The 23,187-nt window shown below is 39.5% G+C and overlaps 2 protein-coding genes across 4 annotated transcripts in view; one reads left to right on the top strand and one right to left on the bottom strand.

The window, feature by feature from the left end:
- Nucleotides 1-5,001, top strand: part of PDE3B (phosphodiesterase 3B) — an 82,650-nt gene extending 77,649 nt beyond the window's left edge. Inside the window, exons 13-16 of the mRNA XM_005486662.4 lie at nt 397-600; nt 828-989; nt 2,250-2,502; nt 2,857-5,001. Of these exons, the coding sequence (XP_005486719.1) occupies nt 397-600; nt 828-989; nt 2,250-2,502; nt 2,857-3,083 (846 nt within the window). The 3' untranslated portion in view covers nt 3,084-5,001. The remainder of the gene's footprint in view (nt 1-396; nt 601-827; nt 990-2,249; nt 2,503-2,856) is intronic.
- Nucleotides 5,002-14,037: 9,036 nt separating this feature from the next.
- On the bottom strand, nt 14,038-19,268 carry CYP2R1 (cytochrome P450 family 2 subfamily R member 1). 3 transcript variants are annotated; one of them, XM_074543396.1, is made up of 5 exons: nt 18,943-19,268; nt 17,182-17,323; nt 16,282-16,914; nt 15,019-15,348; nt 14,038-14,412 (listed from the first exon to the last, which is right to left on the bottom strand). In XM_074543396.1, the coding sequence occupies exons 1-5, from the start codon at nt 19,201-19,203 to the stop codon at nt 14,237-14,239; spliced, it is 1,542 nt and encodes a 513-aa protein (XP_074399497.1). In that variant the 5' UTR covers nt 19,204-19,268; the 3' UTR covers nt 14,038-14,236. The 3 variants fall into 3 exon arrangements, with proteins under 3 accessions (XP_074399497.1, XP_074399498.1, XP_074399499.1); XM_074543397.1 differs by having other exon boundaries at nt 16,282-16,449; XM_074543398.1 differs by lacking the exon at nt 18,943-19,268 and having other exon boundaries at nt 16,282-16,478; nt 17,182-17,321.
- Nucleotides 19,269-23,187: the final 3,919 nt, after the last annotated feature.

Below are 23,187 nucleotides of genomic sequence, written 5' to 3'. Positions count from 1 at the left end.
TACAATTAAGAGGAATTACAAACATAGATATATTTTTTCTTTTTTTTTTTACATCACTGTGTGACATAAAACACACTGCTCCACACATACACTGTGCAAAGTCTTAAGTGGTTTTTGTGTGTGTGCCTGCAGTCTGAATGTAGCTGTCACTAACACATCATTAAAAACTTCTAAAGAAAAAAAGAATGTTGGTAATTGTTAAGTTTGGGGGGGCTGGGTTCCCTCATCTGTAATTATAGTGTCACTTTAACCCCAAAACTAGATGACAAAACATAATTTTTATTTTTACCTAATGTTGTTTCTGACTGGCTCTGGAATTCCAGAATATTTAATGTTAACTTTAAAACTTCTCTGTGTAATTTATGATTCCTTGCTTGGTTTTTTTTTCCCCTGTAGGCTGTTCTCTACAATGACAGATCAGTCCTAGAAAATCACCATGCTGCATCTGCCTGGAATCTTTTCTTATCACGACCAGAATACAACTTTTTATCAAACCTTGATCACGTGGAGTTCAAGCGCTTTCGTTTCTTAGTGATTGAAGCAATCCTTGCCACAGACCTCAAGAAGCATTTTGATTTCCTGGCAGAATTTAATGCCAAGGTTTGTTCCACTTTAGTGTCTGCACTGATCTGGTCTTGATATACAGATTTTATCATTACTTCTCAATTATTGTTGGTTTTAATTACTTGCATTTAAAATTTTATATTATTTAAATTTAAGCTATTAAAATGCAAGTAGAGCATTTCCTTTGTACAAACGGGCTGTAGATGGTTTGTAAGTTGCCTAATAAACCCATGGTTTGAACTGGATGTCTGTGCCTGCCCCAGGTCAATGACATGAACAGCAATGGCATAGAGTGGAGCAATGAGAATGATCGCCTGCTGGCCTGTCAGATATGCATCAAACTGGCTGACATCAATGGCCCAGCCAAAATCAGAGACCTGCACCTGAAATGGACTGAAGGCATTGTCAATGAATTTTATGAGCAGGTGGGTATGAAAAGAGCAATTTTCCCTTTTAATGATGGGCAGATAATACTTTGTTTTACCAGTGGTTTAACTAAATTAAGCTTTATTCCTTGTTTTAAATCTTCAGGTAAGGTATTCCCATCTTCTCATTCTGAATACGGAAATTTATTTTCACAGCTAGCTTACTAGCATGATCTTTTGGTTTCTAATAATTGTGTTAGAAAACAAGCTGCCAGACAATATTCTCCATTTTTCAGATATTAGGGGATTTTTGAGGGGGAGAGCTTCTTTCTTTAGCATGATGATAATAAATCAAAATAACTTCTTCCACTTTCAGAAGTTGAGTTCGCAGATGTGTTTCTAGGTGAAAGAATACGTTCAAAATACACAAGACTGAAACTGTACGTTCAACTCTAAAGCTGTCAGGTCCATGCTGAGATAAGTAATTACAGCTCAGATTTTTCAATGAGCAAGTGTTCAGTGTTATTCTTCTCCAGTTTATAAAATGGAGGGAAAAAAACCACTTCACTCTGGATGTTATAACTCATTTCACTCTCCTGTGGCCTTGCAGGGGATGTCATTACCAGCATGCCTTGCTATGGCTCATAACTTTGCCACTTTGTTCACCAGCTCAGCAGTTGAAGTTGAGTCTCTGCCTGCTCTGAAGCCATCCTGTAAAGGCAGAGGAATGGCAGCTCCTGTAGAACTAGTTCTTCATCCAAACACAAGCAAAGCTGGAGGGAGGATTATGGACTGTGCAAGTCTGAGCCATAAAGTGTCTTTATTTTAAATTGGCCTAATTACATTTTCATTCACTTAGTCTGTACAGTACAATTATTCTCCCCAGTAAAAGAGTACAATCCATGTGGTGGTTCATGGAACCACAGAATATCCTGAGTTGGAAGGGACCACAGGGCTCATCCTATCCTGTGCAGGACATCCCCAAAATCACTTTGTGTCTCAGAGCATTGTCCAAAACTTCTTGAGCTCTGTCAGGCTGGTGCTGTGAGCTCTGCCCTGGGGAGCTGTTCCAGTGCCCAAACACCCTCTGGGTGAGAAACCTTTTCCTAATACCCAGCCTGAACCTCCCCTGACAGAGTTTGATGCCATTCCCTCGAGCCCTGTCACTGCTCGCTGGAGAGAAGAGATCAGTGCCTTTCCATGTGCTTCCCCTCCTGAGGAAACTGGAGACTACTCAGTTCATTACAAGTAATTTTTAAAATAAGAATTTAAAATTAATTTTGTGAGAAATTCTGATAAATTTTTTCATTTCTTTTTCAGGGTGATGAGGAAGCAAGTCTTGGATTACCTATAAGCCCCTTCATGGATCGTTCATCTCCCCAGCTGGCGAAACTGCAGGAATCTTTCATCACTCACATAGTTGGCCCCCTTTGTAATTCCTACAATGCAGCTGGGTTGCTTCCAGGGCAGTGGGTTGATGAAGAGGAGGAGGAGGATGTAGAAAGCACTGAAGATGATGATGGTGCACAGTTAGAGAGCGATGATGAAGAAATGGAAGATGATCTTATTTTAAGTAAGTTCCTGTGTTTCAGTTGGTGCTTGGTTGTCCTTCAGTTGCTTCAGATGTAGCAGTGGCAGTTGAAATTGTGCAGTAAGAACCTTGTAGATTTTGCTATTATGCTGCTGATTATTATTATGCTGCTTCATAATTTTCCTCTTTTAACAAAAATTTTGTTGCTACCAGGAGATATGCAATTTAAAACAGAAACTTGTTGATATCCTTTGCCATGCCTCTGTTTAAATATTCAGAATAATCCATGTGCCTTGCGGAAATTTACATCTTGCTTGCAATGTGCCGTTGGTTTTGTATGTGTACAATACAATTACTCAGAATGTCAAACAATCCAATATGCTTGTAATTTTACAGAAGCTCAAAGAAAAAAAGGTAGACGAATATTTTGCCAGCTAATACACCACCTCAGTGAAAATCACAAAACATGGAAGAAAGCGATCGAAGAGGAAGAGAAAAGCAAGACAGAAGGAGCCAAACTGCTGACTGAAATCTCATCTTTACCTCAAGCAGATGACATTCAGGTTATTGAGGAAGCTGATGAAGATGATGAACGACAGCTAGGGGAAGAGAAGGCGTGCTAAGGGAGCTCCAGTGGTGTCCAGTGTGATGACAGCCTGTTTTTTCCACTGTGCTGACTCCAGCTCACACACATAAAATCGAAAGGCCTTAATACTGTGAGAGGATTCTTTGTGCTCTGGTGGAATCCCACTCCTATGCACTTTTGCCACACACAGAATACGGAACTTTATTCGGAGATTGAGTATTGTATACCCTGATGCAAAGTTCTTTATGCCTTAGTTGGTATAAAATATCCTGATGTAATGCTGCCTTGCTGAATATGGAACTCCACTTTTCCTTGAGGTACCTGCAGTTTTTAAAAAAACATTCAGTGATTTGAACTTTGATTACCAAAGTGGCAAGAACTTTTTGCTAACCAGGAACCGCGGGATGAATCCTAATGTTGTCTTGAGTTGCTTATTTCATGTTGTTTTTGAACATGAATGAGAAAAAAAAAGTCTGTGCCTACATGAAAACCATGTTACTGCTGCAGTGCAAGCCTGTTGTGGGGTGTCTGCTTAGTGCAGTAGTGTGCTTCATGTAGTCATCTCAGAGCAACTGTTCAAGGACTGTGACAGAAGTGCTGAATTCTGATATTTGTGGTTTAAAAAGAGGAAAGAAAATCCAGGTGCATCTATTTCTGATGCTTTTTATTATTGTGCATAATCTGATGTTTTATTTTTGCAGAAAATATTCAGGTTTGCAGTGGATGTTCATGATAATTCATTGAATACAAGGCCATTCTCATCTGTTGCCTTGCTGTTTTGTGGTAGAACATTAAAAACCTGTTCAGCTACTTAAATTATGAAGGAATTTTATTCTTTTACTCATAATGTTGTATTTCCTGCCCTTACTCAGGTCCACTTTAAAAACAAGTCAACCACATCATAGATTTTTATCTTGCACCCGTTTCCCATATTAAATTTTAAGGAAATAAGATCGTATCTCATTTATTCTTTGTATGTAAAGCTTTAGGAGAATTAAAGATTTTTTTTTAAGACATAAAATACTGTTGCAAAATGGCTATTTTAATTTGCCCCACACATTTTTTCCATCACAGACACAGCTTTTATTGCCTTCAAGCTTGATGTACATCCTGAAATACACATATGGAAACCAGAAGGTGGAAACTTTGTGTAAAGCCTGATACAAGATAAAAATCATTGTACTGTACCACATTTTAGATTGTTGAGTTTTAAAATAACAAACTTACACATTCCACCCCAATGTATTTTTAGAAACACTACCATTGTAGGTCTAATTTGTAAACAAACAAACAAAAAAGTTGAAAATTAGGCTACAGGTAAGCAAGCCAGAGATAAGCCTGGTTTTAAAAGTGTTCCTTTTAGTACTGAACCTTAAATGCTGTGTAGTTGAACTGAATAAAACCCAAATGCACATGTGCTATTTCTAAATGTGTCTCAGCATATTTGTGTTTGCATCAATTGACTTGGGAAAAAAAAAGATAACCTTGTGCAAACTGTACTACACTATTTTACACAGATTTTCCTTCTGCTGTTTCATTGGCCAGTTTAAATAACTGAAAGGTTTGGGCTTTTTTTTCTTTTTGCTCTTTTCACTAATGAGCCTTTTGTTGATGCACTTAAAAGACCACTGAAATGTGCTTTTGCTATATCTTCAGTGCCAAATTCCCCTTTGCTGCCATTATCACTGTCACTGCACTTTTTTGTAACATGAGCAGTGTTAAACCAGATATTTCTGTCATTAATAAAATGTTGCACTATTGAAGCTGGCACTTACTGATCATACACCTGGTATTTGACATTTCTTTGGGCATATATTCTTACAGTTAATGTAGAAAAATTCTGATTCTTTCAGTATGCTGTGTTCTCAGCATTTTTGTGTTTAGATAGTGTGTTTGTGTACATCAAATATCATTTTAATATTGTTTAATATAATTTTGCTTTGTTTGAAAAATGATACTCATTATTTTGTCTAAAGTTTCTGTTCTGTTATTTTACATTACAAGTTTCCATTTTTTAGTTTCCCTTAAAATGTCATTATTTAAAAATTAACAAAAGTATAACAAGGTAAAAATTAAGATTTTGTGTTTTACTAGAGCATTGGCAGGACTAATATGTGGTGAAATCTTTGCCAGCAACTTTCTTACCTCAGGTTTCTCTTAAACTCTTTAGGAATACTGAAGCAATTTTAAAATCCAGTGACAAGCAGCAAACATCAGTGTTTAATAAACTGTAATGCTAGTATGTATTTCCAATTAGATATTTATAATAGATTGCTTCAAAGATACATTTAATTATGAATGTGTTCTAAATCAACTTTAAAGTGCCTTTTTTTTTAATGTGTGCACAGTATGTGACTAATTGTTACTCTAAGAGCAAAGGGAAAAGACTGGAAAAAAGACTAACAAAGGCTGGTTCAGGGAGTGTTTGAAGTGAATGTGGCTGTAACTGAAGCTGGTCTTAAATCTTTCAAAAATGGTAATGGAGGGTCCTCTGAATGTTGATTGAGCTGTTGTCAAAAATAGCATCTTTCCATATAAGGCATATCACTCTTAAATCTGTGATCACACTTCAGTAATTCACAGCTGCCAGGGGATGCTTAGTAGTGCTGAAAACCACACAAAGGAATACATTTAAAATACTTTCTAATGCAACACTACCTCTTCTTTTTTTTTTTTTTTTCCCCCAAAGAAGTGGACCAAATTAGCCTACACTGAAGTTTATGCCACGCAGAAATACAACTTTTATGCATAATATTCTCAGGTTTGAGTCTCCCGTCTTCTCATTGCCTTCTTTTCCAACGTGTGTTGGATTACTTGCACCCATACGCACAGAACTAGACCTGCCAAGTTTCTATAAGGGCAAAATTCTCTCTGTGCTTCCTGGAGTCCTCTGGATGTGGAGGAGGTGCTAAACAAGTCAAAATTAATAACTTGGTACCTCTTCCTGTGAGTTCTCCCTCCATGACAAAGTTAAATGGTGAGTGTAAGGTTCAAAATTAAAGGAATGGTTTGAGATTGCTTAAGGTAAATCCAGAGTAACAAAGTTTGTGTAAGACTTCATTTGCTCTGTGCATATAACTATTTCTTTGTATTTACATCCAGATTTAACCACAACCAGGAGCAGGTGAATCAGTAAAAGGAGTTAGCAGAATTCAAGAGCTCAAAGTTTCAGCTTTGGTGCTTGCTCCTGGTGTAGGTGCAGTTGAATCTTGGCTTCTGGATCCTTTGAAAGCACAGACAGAGTTTGAGATAATCCAGAGTGTGTTATTGCCCATAGAGGGTGTGGGGTCCCCCTCACTGGAGATGTTCCAGAACCATCTGGACACAATCCTGTGCCATGTGCTCTGGGATGGCCCTGCTGGAGCAGAGGGATTGGGCCAGATGATCCCTGTGGTCCCTCCCAGCGTGACCCATCCTGTGATTCTCTGTGGCTCCTGCACTCACATGGCAGCACTTCTCCTTTTGTCCAAAAAAACATTGGAGATGTGCAGAATTGTGTCTCATACACTGGTGAGTGTGAGAGCAGGAATCCCACCCTGAGAGTTGTTTTGGACTAAGAGCATGGAATTAGCTTGGATGATGAGAACTGGAAACAAGAGGGTAAGGATGACACAGACACACAAATATCTTAAAGATATTCAAAAGAGAGACACTGTTTATAGTCTCAGGCCAGTTTGTGTTCAGAATACTATAGAAACAGTATGTCTTTATCAAGCAAGAATACTTGGATTTTTAGAAATGAAATTAAAATAGTGATGGAAATAATGATGCAGTCATCGCAACTTAAGCTGTGATAGAAGTTTTAGGCAATTGGTCCTTCAGTGGCCAATAAAAATGAAATTAGTGAAAACAAATATATCAAGTTGATTAAATGAGGTACCAGAAATATGACCAAGGCAGTATTTATTTTGCATTTTTTCTTCCAGCTCTCTTCAGAATTGTCTCTGGACAATGTGCTGCTTCAGTCATGTCTATGTTAAGGCAAATGAGGTAATGAATTACTTTCACTTTTCCAATGAGGAATTTTTATGCAATATCTTCTGAAGTAAGTATTTAACTATAAAGTAAGTATTTGCTATAAAGTGATACAGTGTATTGTCAAGAATGGAGCTGACAAAACAACACAATTTTTAACTGCTGTCTATCTGATTTTAGTTTAAAAGGGCTAAAAAGGGCTATAAGCAATCAGTTTATTTGTCTTCTGCTTAGTGAGAAGGAATAACACATTTTTAGAGGAAAGAAAGCTGATGGACCAAGCTGCTACAGGATAAACATTCCATTGCACTTGGTTTTAGGTGTGTAAGTGATTTTGACCTACTTGGTTCTGTGTGACACTTCAGACACCCTTTAAGAAGGGCACAACACAACCAGAAATGTTTGACAGGAAGGTTTCTTTTGGAATCTGTGCACCATGAGTCATCTTGTGATTTCTGGACTTCAAGAGATCACAGGAGGTAGCTGCTGGTGCCTGTGGTAGGTTCTGCTACACAGGCTCTGCTCCCTGGCAGAATGATGCCATCTGTGGAATCTCATAGAGTAAAAATCTTCCAGTGGGGTGGTACTTTCTGTCTGCTGGTTTATCTGTGAGGCTTCAGAAGGAAAAAAAAAAAAAGGTGATGTTTAACCAAGCCAGCCTTTAAGTACTGGTGAGAGACCACGGTGTTTCAAATGATCCCTACTGTTCACCTTGTGGTTTGTCCATGTTCTAAGCATCCTGCCAAAAAACAGGTGATGAGTCACTTCTGACTCATCTCTCTGGATCAGCAGAACCCTTTGCACCTTGAGTGAGATCAAAATATCTTCATTTTAATTGCATATAAAACAAAAGGTAATGCTGAGCTTTAAATGCAGGTATCATACCAGAAATACTGAGGATAGGGTTGACGTTAATTATTGCACATGAGGAGCAGAGTGCAGGTTCTGTCTCCTGTGCCTGTCAGACGTGAAAACTTGCTCCTATATATAGTCATTCAAATGGGCTTAGCATGCCCCCTTTTTTTATCATGACATTCATCCTAGTGGAATTTATTAATCTGTAGTACTGCCAGTTTATCTGACTCATATTAACTAAGTTTTCTTTCAGTCAAAAAAGCAGATAAGTAAGGCCCTCTGTCTTTGAGAATGGGTTTGTAGTCATTTAATTCAATTCATCATAACCAAGTCACTACCAAAATAGAGTTTCTAATTTCAGATGCCACACCCCAGGAAAAACACCTGTCCTTTAGAGAGATTTACAGAATTACAATACAGACCAGTGAGGCTGATGACGTGGCCTGAAGAGAATGAGAAAGATAAAATTAATTAAAAAGATATTTTCCTAGTCTAGAGAAAATCAGACTTGAGTGAGATATTCTAAGGTTACCTTAGGAGACTGTTTCAAAGAGTAATCAGAATAATGCTTTCACTGTTTATAGTGTTTAGGACAAGAAGTAACACCTTCAGGTGGCAAGGCTCAAACATGACTGATTGTCCAAGGATTGAGAGAGCTCTGACTCACTGAAATAGATTGTCTTGGGCTATTAAGAAAGTCTCTGCAAAAAAAAACACCCCAAAAGTCTGAAAAACAGCTTTTTGTAAAACTGTTAGTGGACCAGATGAGTGAACTGCAGAACTTACTGAGATCCTTTCTGAACCTATTTTTTAAACACTAGGACTAGAGTAGAGGTCTGATATGGAAACTTCAAATACCAAGAAGAAAATGTGCACAGTTATAGAAATAATAACATTCAAACAGCAAGAACTGGAGGCATCAACTCCTTTATTTCAGTAAATATTAAAACCTTTTTATTTTAAATTAATCTCACCCATAATTCATCTCCCACCAGAAAGAGTCTTTTTATTTGTTGAGAGAGCTAGAATCCTCTTGAAAAAATAGGTGAGATTTGAACCTTAGCCAGAGATAAGAATCTAATTGTCAGATGGTGAACAAATGCAGAGGCAGTAGCCAAAAAGTTTTTTAAAAATATGATTATCTTAAGTTAGTTTGCTAGAGCTGATTGTATTTTAAATATTTTTCAATCTATCTGGGCCTTTCTAGATCTTAATAAAGTGCATCCTTGAGACATTGGGAGGTGTTGGACGCTTCAGAAGATGATGTAATTCATATACTTAGCAAAAGAATTAATATCAGTGAGTAGGGAATTTTAGACAAATTTTAGCTGCTAGCACTAAATTTTATTCCCATCAACAATGAATTATTGTTACTGTCTCTATGTCATCATGAAGTTCATTATGGCACAGAGAGCATTTTATAGATTACACCTACAATTTGTGGTGAAGTAAATGCAATATTAAGCTATGTTGCATTTCTCTCTATAGTGTGGCAGTTTAGACTGTACATTCCTTGAGAGAGAAATGGTGTGTCTTTACAGAATATAAAATAAAATAGAAGGAGATCTGAAAATGCCCTGAAGTGGCTTTATAAAGCATTTTTTATGCTTCCAAAAAAAAAAAAGAAGAAATTAAATTAACTTCCTAATCTATATTAGATAAAGAGGTGTTGCAAGTACAAATGTTTTTCCTGGAAAAATTAGACTTATAAAATTCTGCTGTGGTGCATGTTCAGCACTATTATTATTATTATTATTAGTAGTAGTATTATTATAAGTATTATTAGTGTTATTATTTTAAATGAGCTTATACAATAAGTTGAAGAGAACCAAAGGGGCATTTTGACTCCTTAAATGAGGATGCCTGTGGAGAAAGAAAACTTAATTACCTGAGAATAACTGGAATTCCTTCAGATGTTTTATCCATAGGGATTCTGTTCCCTAACTTTCATTCCTTGCTGGTATGAAGCTGAACCTGTATTACCTGTATTAGTGAGGGACCTGAACAATGAGGCATCCTTTATCCCCTTGTTTTGGTGAGAGTATAAATGTCTATGAGACATGGATGGGTGGATCCTCTTGTCTGGATACTGGTGGATAAGCATCTGAACAAATTAACTGTAATGTAAAAAGCTTTTTAACACATAATATTTTCTTCATGCTTCTGATAAATCGTAGTTAACACAAATTAAAAATATTTCCTTTAAATTTTTTTTACATGAGTGTAGAAAAGGAGGTCGTCGCTTGAAATCAGCAGCAGAATAAACAGTAACTTTATTCTCTTTTCTAGAATGTTGCTATAGGCCAGTCTACATCACATGTAAAAATTTTGGCAAGCAGCCATCTGCTGCAGTAATAGCAAGATATTGGATTAGATTGCACATTCCTGATGTGCTCCCATTATTTTAATGGGTTTAATCTATTTGGGATGTTACTTATTCGGAAGAATGTAACAAATGTAGCATCTCCTGAAGCCTGGCAGTCCTCCTAAGGAATAAACACACTGAATGTGGATCCTGCCTAATTCCAATGACATGGACAGAGCTGACAGCCTTCAAAATGCCTGAAAGGATAATCTAGAATAGGGAGAATCTGCTGATGCCCAATTTACATTGTTGTGAAAGGACAGAAGAACGCAGAAGATTTCCAGAGCTGTAGTTTAATTTGATCTCGATTAGACAGAGGGTTTGAATTATTAGGCCCAGTGCCAGAAAAACACCGGACAACTTATTGGTATGAAAACATATACCAGCCTTCTGTGTGCACCTTCACAGAGCAATTTATACTGGGAATATTGAGTTCTTTTCAAACTCTTACTGATCCTCTGATCGTGGCCATGTTATCTTGTGTTTTCATCAGTCCCTCTCTCTCAACCAAAGTCAGATTCTGATCTGGCATCTTCCTCATTTATGATTTCCCCCCTCCCTCATTTAGCCTGAATCTTTGTTTTCATATCTAATGCATTATTATGAAATTTACACAATCTAATTTTCACTCATTTTTTGAAGGGATTTCACTACTTTTTACTGTGTTTTTCTCTGAGCTTGCTGTTTTTCTCATGAACTTGCTCTCTTCATGACAACATGATCTGCCTCATCTGCTCTCTAGTGCTTGCACAAACCCTTAAGCTCAATTCAGGCTGAACACATCCTGGATACATATAAAAATATATCACAGTAAGTTTATACTATTTCCTTTCAGAGAAGCAGTAATGTTCCTTGAATTTCTATGAAATCTTCCTTCGTATAGTTAATTTCTGAATGAATTAATTAATGAACCCTCCTGCATTTATTAGGTTCATACTAAGGATGTATTCGTCAATACCACTGAAACTGCTGGAAGTTCAGGAAATTCAGTGGCAATGAGTGAGGTTTTTCTTCAGCATTTTTTCAGTGTCATATACGACATGCTTGTAGTGTTCCCTTTTCAGTCTCTGGGGTTGCTGACATGGCCAAAAACAACCCAAAAATTTAAATATGAGGACAGAGATTTGGAAAGGAGGATTTTACACATGATGGTGGTTCTGGCTGCAGCTCTTGCAGCAGTGAAGATACACTGGTTAATATATCAACCTTTAATCCACAAACAATGTTAAATAGCAGCCAGCTGCTATCCATCCTAGATATTTCAGCTGGAATTATCTGAGCATCCCACCAGGAAATTCTGAACATCTGGCTGGCTACTGTAACCAGTGTTGATACAGTGGAGGAATGCTGGAGGACTAGAAAAAACTACTGTTATGTCAATATTTCAAATTATTAAATTGGATCATTAGGATAATTCTACATCAGAGGGAAAATAATAAAAAAGCTGATAGAGAATGAAACATGTAAATATGACTAATACTGATACAGATTTAGAGAAAAGACTGTTTGTCAAACATATTTGATTGCTTAAATGAGACCATAAGTTGGCAGATAATGGTAAAAGTTTGGATTGATATTCTGAGGCTTTTACAAGGCATTTTGATTTAGAAACCAGAATGACATATAATCAATATGGTTCTCATTAAATGGATTAAAGACTAGCCAGGAGTTAGATCTCAAAATACCTCAGCAAAAGGGAATTATAACTGGTCAGCTGCATTTTGAGCATGGGTCCCTGCAAGAACTGGTTCTTGATGGTTTTAAATCCTCCCTCCCATGCTCATACTTCAATGAGCATTATTTGTGCCATGTTGTAACAAAGGATGGCCTGGAGTTCTTCCCAAACAAAAAGCAGGACTAGGTGCTACACAAACTTTGGCTGTGCTCTGAGAGCACAGGGTTGGGAACAGGAGGAATTGCCGCGAGTCCAAAACTAGAGCTGAACTCCTCAGGGCTGCTTCATGCTGAAGGCACCTAAGTTCAGTGCGTTCCACAATTTCTCCTCAGGCATTCCACAAACACACCACATCTACCTGGTATCCAGAAAAACCTTAATCATGACTCCTAACCCCACTGTTTGCCAATGCCTCAGGAGTGGTGTATTCAGTTTTCAAGGGTTTATTCAGTTTTCATGGTGTGCTCAATGCACAGCAATTAGGTTTGCCTCCTTCCTCTCTTTTTTGAGTTTTAAATCTTGTCTATAAAAGGCACTTTTTCAGGAAGTGGAGTAGCCTGCCTAGCCTCTTCAGAGAAACAGGAACTTGTGTTAGAGCTGCTCTGTGTGGGTAAAATAATCTGGACCTGCTGCACCTGAAGTCAACAGGTTGTTATGTGAGTGGACTGGTGTCGCAGAAATCTTTTATGAAATATCCTTTCATTAAGATTTTTCCTCCTGAGAAGCTGAGAAGACTCAGGAACAAAATGTAATCAATGATTATCTGCTGCTGTAGAATGCAACAAGTAGATCTTTGATTGGCCCATGTTGGATGTTTCTGATTAATGGCCAATCACAGCCCAGCTGACTCAGCCCGAGCCACAAGCCTTTGTTATCATTCTTTGCTATTCTATTCTTAGCTAGCCTTCTGATTAAATCCTTTCTTCTATACTTTTAGTATAGTTTTAATATAATATATATCATAAAATAATAAATCAGCCTTCTGAAACATGGAGGCAGATCCTCGTCTCTTCCCTTATCCTCAGACCCCTGTGAACGCCATCACAGACTGGCAATAGCTCTCTTTGCTTTTTCTCTTTTGCTCTTTCAAAAGAAAGGAAGTATTTCTCCTCAGCATAAGCTGCAAACATCAGTTCAGCAGACAAACACCAATTCCTGCCTTTCAGCTTCCCTGCAGCTCCGAGTTGCAGCACTATCTGTGTAAAAAGCCAGGTCAAACACTCAGCCCTGGCCTTCAATAGCTGCTTACTTTATTCTGAACCCTGTCCTGAGGCCCTCTCTGCCCACACAGAGGGGACTAAATCCTGTGTTTGGAGTTCCAGCTGCTCCTGCAAGGTCTGCAGACACACATTTTTATCTACCAATAACCACAAAGCAAGAACTGGCAAGAATAATCAATGAAGCTGGCAGAAGTCAAGTGTAGCCCTAAAACCTGGAATTTGTGCTTAAAATTCATTTAAAATCTGTTTCTCCCCATCCTATTGTGCTTTCTCTCCCCAGAAGGTCTCACCTCTGGTCAGAAGGGTGAGCAGTTTATTTTCTTTACTCGCAGTATGATTGCATGTGACTGTGGTAACACAAATACTGGCTTGTTCAGGCTGTTTAAGCAGAGATTAATCATTACATAGTACTTTGTATTGGGAGGCAGTGGAGGACAGGAGTCTGGAAATGCAATATACTGGAGGAAAAAAAGCCCTGTGATTGTCAGGAGTATGGCAATAACTGAACACTGTGTGTATGATGCTAAGTGAGAAGCAAGCCATAAAAGGTCCTAAAAGTGAATTCATTGTTATCTGATTCACTAGAAAATTATGACCAACTGGAAAGACAGGGCAAGGAAAAAGAAGGATAAAATGTTTTAAAAGACAATCTGTTTTTCAAGGCTGGAAAATATATTTTATTCTTGGTTACAGGTATTTAAATAGATACCTTTTAAAATCCCTTTTTAATGAAAATTTAATGGATAATTACAAAGAATGGCTTAGCTGGAATAATGTATATTATATTTCCATGGATGAATTCAAGCATAAACATCTTGAACCATATTCTCCATGCTTATGAAAACACCCTCTCAAAGTACAATGGCTTGTTAAGTAATTAAATATTTAAAATCTGTCTCAGAAGTTAGAGTCAACATAGTCTTCTGGAGTGAAAACATCGGGATGTGTTCCACACCTTTGGTTTAGTTGGTTTTTTTTTTCTGTGAAAACCAAGTAAAAAGAAACTAACAGTCCTTTAAATTGTTGTTATTCTGGCTTGAACAGGTTTAGGAATAGGCAAAGTGGATCCTGAGGTGCAGCTCGGGGCACTGGGCTGCCCTTCAGCGCCTCTGGGCGCACACCAGGTACGGCTGCGGCTGCAGCGTCATCCCCAGCCTGGGCTTCAGCTCCGGGATCACGCCGTGGGGGAAGTGCAGGTGGAATCTCTGCAGCAACGAGGTGAAGAAAATGAACATCTCCATTCGAGCCAGCTGTTCTCCAAGGCAATGTCTTCTTCCTGGGTTGGAAAAAAGGTTTTAAAAAGGTTTAAGGTGTCTTCAGTCACATTTTGCCTTTAGGGTGAATAGGAATGGTCATTTCTGTGTTCTAGGAGTGCTGTGTGAACCTCCTGGCAGTATTTTGTAAGAAGGATAGGTCAGAACTTACACTAAGAAACTGATTTTAGAGAATTTGTTGCTCACAAGTGCCATTGAAACAAATTCTGTCAAATTGATTTAGATACACTTGTCACTTACTGTATCTGGTCTTGAAGTGCCAATCTAGGTGGAAATGCTTTAAAAAATGGCATTGTGAATTTTAGCTTTTTCCCCCTACTATTTTCTTAATTATATCTACTGCTAGTCATTATTAACTGGCAATTATTGGAACTTTGTAGGGAGGATTTTTATTAGTTTATATATAAACTGAGCTCATCTATATAGAAGACATTATGCTAAAATTTGTTATCTCCAGAGGGCATTATATTGAATATCTTCAAATTGAATTATATTGGATATCTTTAAATCAGAACTGAGGATATCATTCTGTCCATTTATTTCTACCCCTTAACACTTTACACATCCCTGGATTTGTGACAAGGAACAGTGGAAGGAGTTGCTCTTACCTAGGGAAAAAGGAATAAACGCATCTTTCTTGACAAACTGCCCATTACTGTCCAAAAACCTCTCAGGAAAAAACACTTCTGGATTGCTCCAGTATTTTTCATCAAAGTGAACAGAGTAGAGGTTGGTAATGACTGTGGTGCCTCCAGGAATGGTGTAGCCACGCACAACAGTGTCCTTGGAAGTTGCATGGAAAATCCCCAGCGGCACAATGTTACAGAACCTCAGCACCTCGTGCAGAACAGCCTCAGTGTAGGGCATCTTGCACTTCTCTTCCAGGGTGGGCATTTTGTTTGGGCCAATGACAGCATCAATTTCTTTCTGAACTTGCCCTGTTAGGAGTAAAAACTGAGGTTTATTTTGTAATAGGTTTTACATTCCAATTTAAGCTAAAGTATTTGTGTATATACATACATTTTTAAAAAATACTGAAACATCATATACCTTTATACAAAATGGTGAAATTGATACTAGAGTGCTATTTTCTGGTCAAAGTACCAGCAGTAAGTTTCCAAGTTATCTGAGCCTCTCTCCCTCTAAATCCTGGAAGCCTCAGCTGTACCAAGCCCTGCTAAGGGTTTGGCAGGAAAAGTGGAGGCAGTGAAACCAGAAATGTGACTCTTCACTTCTGGAATTCAAACTTCTCCTCACAATATCTGGGGTAACACTCAAGCACCTTTTGCTGTTTTACTTCACAATGACTGTAACACATCTTTTTACTTTTAAATGCCATTTCTGTTCTTCCAAAAGTGTAAGTATTCCTGTCTATCATATGCAAATCTGTTGAGAACTGGAGAACTTAAGATAAAAAGAATTGTACCTAAATTGTTATCCACAACCTGATTTACATTTTTGCTGACACCTGTACATTTTTAATTTAGTTTATTACTTTCATATTTAATTACATTCCCTTATTATTTATTAACTGCATAGATTAGTATATCTGCCAACAACAGATCATGCATCACAATGCTAAATCTAAATATATTAGAAATACTTAAAAGTATTAAAGCTTCATAAAAGCGTATTCACAAAATAATATGTTAAAATTTTATCATTACATTTGACTTTTGATATCCTCTTTGTCTGCATTTAAAAGAAGTTTTCCACCTCTGTCTGTAGTATATTTAGTAAATGACAGACTAGAATAGTATATACAAAGCTTTTTTTTGGTGATGGTTATGGATCAATGCACCACTTTGAAAAACCATTCTAAATTTGCAATAGTAAAGTGAATCAGTTCCTCAAAATGTCAAAATTCTTACCTTGAATGTTTGGATAAAGAGCCATAAATAACACTGCCCATCTTAAAACATTTGTTGTGGTTTCTGTCCCAGCTATGATGAGCTCTCCAACGGAGAAAATTAAATTTTCTCTTGAATATGTAGATTCTGGGTCGTTTCCATTGCAATCCATCTCATCTAAATATGCATCTACGAAATGTCGAGGTGATTGAGGCTTCCTATTTTCAGAGACACGTTCAATAAGCTCATGAAGAAACTCATAGACTTCAGCTGCATTTTTGAACAGCTGCTGGTGTTTCCCAAATGGCAAGATACCAATCCAAGGAAAAGCATTATATAAAAATACAGAAGCACTAGCAGCTAATTCAATGTTTTCACTAAAAATCTCAATCATGTGCTGAAATTCAGTATCTTCGTATGTGAAACGTTCTCCAAAAATAATCAAATTAGTAATGTTTGAAACAGCATTTGTTATCAAGTGCTTAAGGTCAAGGGGTCTGCCTTTGTATGTATCAATGGCCTCAAGAAAAAACAGAGATTCTTCTGAAATTTTGTGTTCAAAGGACTTTTGGCCATATCCAAAAACTCGAAAGGTATTTACAGCTAATTTGCGGTGTTCTGTCCATCCTCTGCCATATTTACTGTTCAGTAAGCCTGAAAAAATATTTTGACATAGTGTTTTATGCAATGCTTTATTTTTCTTCCCCCATAAGATAAAATTATTCAACAAGACAAAAAAAGGAGATAAAATATTTTGGACGTCCTGCTATGGAGCATAGTCCACAAATGACAATAATATATTTAAAGAAGCATCAAGTATTTTATGAAAGGACATCAAGTAGAGAAAATGGCTAAAACAGATGCTTCATGACATCTATGGGACAAAAATTACATTTTTATACAAAAGACATTAGCACTCACCTCCCATGTTTGTCAGTTTCTTGAACAAGGGAAGAGACGGCCTGTCTGCAAAAATTTCACTTTGGTGGACAAGGCATTCCTTCACTGCATCGTAGCCATTCAGCACAACGGCAGATATTCCTCCAAGGTCAAGGCTGAAGATCTTTGGTGGGGGGAAAAAAAGGAATAAAAAGTGTCAAATGCAATTAACAACCCAATCTGAGAACAAGGAATGAAAAAGAGAGTTGGCACTATACGTCAATGTGGAATGCAGATTTGAATAACCTTCAGCAGGGTGGCCAGAGGTGGGACAGCTGTGGCGTTACACAGGAGTCTGTGGTAAGCTCATTTGCTTTGTTAAAAGATAAAATTAATTAGCCCACACTACATTCTGTGCTTTGCTGTGCACCTGAAGACACCAGCCCCCCAAATTAAGGACTGGGGACACCTTCATGTAGTCCCCAGAGAGGAAGGAGAGCCAAGGTGACAGCCAACAACTGAGAGCAGAGCCCAGCTAGGCCCAGCTTCCTTTCCACAAGTGGTTAGCACAAGGTGCTTTGGAGAAAGGTACAATACAGCCTGTAGAAGGCACATGGAGAATAAAAAAATTTAAATCTGAATCTACATTTTAAAAATTAAAACTGAGCCTAAACTTAAGACTGAATCCTTTAGATCCCTTTCCATACATTATCGCAGCATTAGAAATCTGCATTTTCACCATTACAAATTTTTAGATTTTTCTCCATGTCAAAGCTGATGACCTCCACAATATCAAATTGTGTTAGCCTAATAATACATTCTGTGACAATTGGGTTGTCACCCAAAGGGGTGTCAGGCAGTGGAACAGGCTGCCTGGGGAAGTGGTGGAGTCGTCACCCCTGGAGACATTTAAAAGCTGTGCAGATGTGGCATTTGGGGACATGGCAATACTGGGTTAACACCTGGACTCAATGATCTTGGTCTTTTCCAACCTAAATGATTCTATGAGTCTATTTTATTTTAGAAAACTCAGCATTTTCACTGTTATAATGGCTCTTCTTTTTTATGTGTCAAGAAGACACTCCTGGTATATTTCTGCAAACCATCTGTGAGTTTTGTACACTTTGGTCTAACTTATTGATCTTTATTCCTATATCATAGATGATTTTTTTTTTTTTATAAAAACCCTTTGACTGTATTTTTCCAGAGTCTCCTGAATCCTAATATGCTGTTTCCCTCAAACTCTGCAGGATTCTTTCTGAGAGCAGATGAGTGAAACTCCATACAGCATTCCAGGCAAGTAGAAAGCTTGCTTTATTCGGCAGCACACTTTCCTTCCTATTTCCATTCTACTTGTCCCAGTACTTTGCTTGAAAAACGTTTACTCTTTGTTTGTTTTTTTTTTTTTTAATTACCAAAATACATATTAAATCTAGCTGGGAGTTAAGTTTTATGAAGCTTGTAAGAGGAGGTTGGCTGCTTAAGACTGGCTGATGGAAAGAAACGCCCGATATAGAGGAAAGTAAAAAAGGGAGGAAAAAAAGAAAAAGGAAGAAGGAAAAGATTAGTTTTTAAGCAGTTAGGCTGAGGGGCTGTAGGTATCTCAAATATCGCGCTGAAGGCACTTTGAGGCGCGGTTCTGCCGGGAGCGGGAGCGCTCCGCCCGCCGCATCCGCCGGGCCGGGCCGGGCAGGGCGGCAGCTCCCGGCCGGTTCCCGGTCCGTGCCGGGGCAGCAGCTCCCGGTGGGTTCCCCGAGCCCGGGCCGGCCCTCCCCGCCCCCGCGGGCCCCGGGGCGGCGGTACCTGCCCGTGGATCAGGCTCTGCCGCCGCAGGTAGACGTGCGGCTGCTCGGCGCCCAGCGCGGGGATGTTGCCGAGCAGCGGCAGCCCCGCGGGGCCGGGCGGGAACCCGGGCGGCCGCCGCTGCTTCAGCAGCTGCCGCACCACCAGCGCCAGCAGCAGCGCCAGCGGCGCCGCCAGCGCCAGCAGCCACGGGCCGCTGCCCGCCGGGGCTGTCGCTGTCGCCGCGCCCGGGCGCGCCCCCGGCTCCGCCGCCACCCGCATCGGCCCCGCTGCCGCCGCCGCCGCTTCCTCCTGTCGGCCCGGTCCCGCCGCCGAGCATTGGCCCGAGGAGGAGGCTCCGCCCGCCGCGTCAGGAACCCTTCTTTTTTTTTCTTTCTTTTTTTTTTTTTTTCTTTCCCCTGGAACCACGCAGAGTTTGATCTGTGCAGTGCCGGAGGGCTCCGCACGCCGAGCGAGGCAGCTGCGGGGAGGCAGCGGCAGCTCTCTGCTCCTTGCCAGGAGATTCTGCTTCTCTGTACAATGCCAGACGCGCGGTTTGGAGATGTGTTTCTCCGGGCTCGGGGAGCCCTGGGCCGGCGGAGCCCGCAGGGATTCCCCCTGGCAAATGCCCCGTGCGGGTCTGCGGCAGCTCCGGGTGCGATGCCCGCGATCCCCGCGCTGGCCCGGCTCCCTGCCCCGGCCGGACCGCGGCAGGAAAGGGGCCCGGCCCCCGCATGTCTGACTGTCTCCGGCCCGTGTGACCGCGCAGCACGGAGATCACACATTTAATGCGCAAAGATTGCTGCTATTTAGTGGGATGCTGGCTCAGAACGAGGGCTTGAGCTGCTGCAGAGGCCAGGATCGGTAAGGCAGAGGTCACAGAGCAGTGTCGCTGTGCCATGGGGCATTCTTGGCAAGACACTTCATAAACAAACCCAGATTTGTTTCCATTCACGCTAGTTTTGTTATTGCATTGCTACTATTTTACAAGCAATTTTAGGAATAACAGAAGCATTCCTGGCCCATGACAACTTCTGTGCCATGTGTTTCTAACTCGAGATGTCTTTCTTGTTGAATTCATCTTAATAGCTGCCCATAGATTTTTAAGAACATTGATAAGATCTAAACAGATGAGGAATTTGGGCAGATGGAGCTCATTAATAACCTGTGTCAATGCCACCATCCTGTATCAAAATCTTACCAACTTTGTCAGAATACAGAAGAAACAATAATTAAGTGGCTTCAGCCCTGCTGGAGGTTTATTTTTTTCATTCTTCTTCCAAGTTATTTTTTTATCCTTTATTTCAGTGGGATACTGCCTGCTGTCTTAATTATTTGGGTCATATCTGCAGAAAACACCAGTATTTTTAATGTCAGTGCCCAAAGAATTCTCACCAAAGATTCAGGACCTCATCTTGGCTTCGGTCAGAGGAAGAATGAAGAGAAAACTGCCAGCTGTTAAAGTAAGATGTGCGCATGCTTAAGTGACTGAGAGAATGTAGGAAGAGGTACTATTGCTTTATTTTTGCAGCTTATCTTCAATGGCCTGTTAATTTAAGTGTTTAATACTCAAAGTGTTAGGTGATCATGATTTCCACTGCACCTATGTAAGAAAAGAAAGGAAACTAACAGTTTTGGCAGCAAGCATTTTGAAGGGGGGAAAAGGGAAAAATAGTATAGGAAGGACCCAAGAAGAGGGGAAAAACTATACAGAAGAAAAGTCCAAAAATTTGACTAAAACAGAAGGAATAGATTTGTAGTGGGGGGAAAGACAACAATATTTGACTATTATCCTCAAGCAGAGGAGAAAACAGTCAAAAATGACCTTACCAGGGTGTTTGAGCCATGGGGATGGAAAACAGAGTGATGTTCACCACTCTAACAGAGGAAGGGAAACTGAAGAACCTGATTACAGAAAAAAAAAATTCATTTTGGTCAAGCCAAATGCTAAAAGACAGTGAGCCAACCAAGATTAAAGATGTGTGATTAAATGGAGGCAAAAAGCAGCAGCAGCATGGACAAAGATGACTGAAACTTGTCAAAAGTAAGTGATAAATAAACCCTTGTAGACAGATGAAATCACTTAAGGATGCAGGTTTAGGGATGCAAGACTCCAATTGCTGTCCAAGCACAGGATTCCTTGCCAGTTTCTGATTGATCTTTTTATTTTTTAATTTTTTTTTTCATTCATTCATTCCTTCAGAAGTGTGTGGGCAGCTTATGCTGAGTTGCTTCTTTGGGAACATTTTACTCATCTTAATCATGGATGATCAAATGAGAAAACTTATAGGATGAATAAAGGTTTTTTTATTTCAATTATAAAAATGATGGCTGAGTAAAGAAACCCATTAAAGCATGTATCTTTATTGAATTCTAAAACATTCTAGTCATCAGGTTTTACAATTACTTAGCACTGGAAATTCTGTAAGCAGAAGTTGGAGTAACAGGAAATGATTGTGTTCCTGTCTTCTCAGGAAAATCAGACAGCAATTATTTGGCTTTGTATTCTTTGACTTTTGAAGAAATATGCTGCCAGGTGTGGCTGTTCTCTAAGTAGCAATGTTAAGATCTTGATGATAACTCTGGGGAGAAAAAATAAGTTTTTTCCAAGTTCCATTAAAAATCTCACAAACCCATACTTCGCTGCAACTTTGAAACAGGCTCTGGTTTTATTCTTCAGAGTTGACATTGTAGCTGGAAAACAAAATCTTGATCAGGTTAAAGTGTTTTCCATTCCTATAGTAATGTCTCTTGTTCAGTGAAATCATGACATGATTTATAAAGTGCAGGAAAACAGCTTTATGGACAGATGGGTAAAGATTTTGCTCCTTGCATTTGGTGGTGGACTGGGGAAAAGAGAGAGGTCTTTACAGATGTGTGTGAAACAGGCACGCTTGGCATGAAAGAAATTCATTTCACAAGCCCACTGACAAGTTTCAGCTAATGGGCAGATGTTATCTGTTACACTCACAGAGTTCTTTTTGGCCTATGTCATCACAGAGAATGATCAACTTCCATGTCACAACTCTCTCCTGAGCCAAGCCTGTAATGATGCTGGTCAATTCTATGCATAAATTTGGAAATTCATCTTTTTAATTGATGGTCTCGTATGACTATGGGTTCTGAGAAACTCTGCTGAAAGTAGATTACCAAATATTATGTTGTAATAGCCTTGCCTAAATAAATGTTATTTACCAGCACTGAAAGGAGAGAGATCTTTTTCAGCCCCAAATTTCACTGGGGGTAGAGGCTCAATCAGAGCTGTAGGACTCAAAATGTCATCACAACTGCATAGCTCTGGGAGGGACTGAGGAAAACTCACCAGACCTCAGTACTGGCAAGACAGAGGATGAAACGATGACGGGGGAGTTCCACTCATCCAACATCCTGTAAACAACGAGCAAGGATTAACTTGAGGGCTTGAGAAACAGTTTCTCATGTTATTTTCGCTGACGTGCTCTGACAATACATAAGATAGTATCACAGCACTTGTGCAAGCAGTGAAATCAAAGTTTTATAACCATGCTGTCGTTTAACACGATTAGTTTTCTGTTCTGAGGTTGTTTTTTCAACTCTTATTTTACCTGCAGCATACAAAAAAATGGAGTGCATGAGGGTGCTGATTTTGAAACCTTTTCAGGGTGAGGTTTCCCTCCATTGTGCTGCCCTGGTGATGCTGCAAAGTCTGACCCTCCCTCTGTGGAGTGTGAGGGGCTCTCCTTGTCAGCCTGCTGGAGGTTTGGCTTGGGACAAAACTGGGATTGTGCCAGCTGTCAGAGGGAGGGAATGTGTTCCCAGGTGGCAGGAGAGGGCTGGAGCAACTGCTGGGAGGCTGAGCTGTGCTAGGGCAGGACAGAAGGTGACAAAGCCATGGCAAACGTCCCTGTGCTCTGCCCTGCTGCCTGGGATTATTCCTGAATAACCCAGGATTATTCCAAACTGGATTTCGAATATATCCAGGAAAATTGCCACAGAACCTACAGAACTTTTTTGGGGTTTTTGTGCCATAAGAAGATTTCAAGGAGAATAAACCAATGCAACCCTGATCTTCTGTTTAAAATGTCTTTCATAAATCAGTCTTGGAGCTTTTCTAAGGCATTTTGGAGGAAAATTTGCTTCCAGAGTGATTAATGGATTTTTCACTAATTAGCTCAACAGCAGTTCCACTTTCTCAAAAGCAGGCGCTGAAGCAGCCTAAATCCAGATTTAATGTCCATTTAAAAAGGAAATGCTTTAGTGTTGGGATTTATATCAGTGTTCTGGTTC

Source organism: Zonotrichia albicollis, chromosome 6 (genome assembly GCF_047830755.1).
Source record: "Zonotrichia albicollis isolate bZonAlb1 chromosome 6, bZonAlb1.hap1, whole genome shotgun sequence".
NCBI classification, from domain to species: domain Eukaryota; kingdom Metazoa; phylum Chordata; class Aves; order Passeriformes; family Passerellidae; genus Zonotrichia; species Zonotrichia albicollis.
The sequence above is the reverse complement of the archived record's forward strand: the minus strand, read 5'-3'. Positions and strand labels throughout refer to the sequence as shown.

Excerpts from the sequence above, each read along its gene's own strand:
- CYP2R1 (XM_074543396.1), bottom strand. The coding sequence starts at position 19,203 with ATGCGGGTGGCGGCGGAGCCGGGGGCGCGCCCGGGCGCGGCGACAGCG. Across the intron at positions 17,324-18,942 it reads AGAGCCTGATCCACGGGCAG|ATCTTCAGCCTTGACCTTGG; the intron begins GTACCGCCGCCC and ends CCCCCACCAAAG. Across the intron at positions 14,413-15,018 it reads GTTTATTCCTTTTTCCCTAG|GAAGAAGACATTGCCTTGGA; the intron begins GTAAGAGCAACT and ends TTTCCAACCCAG.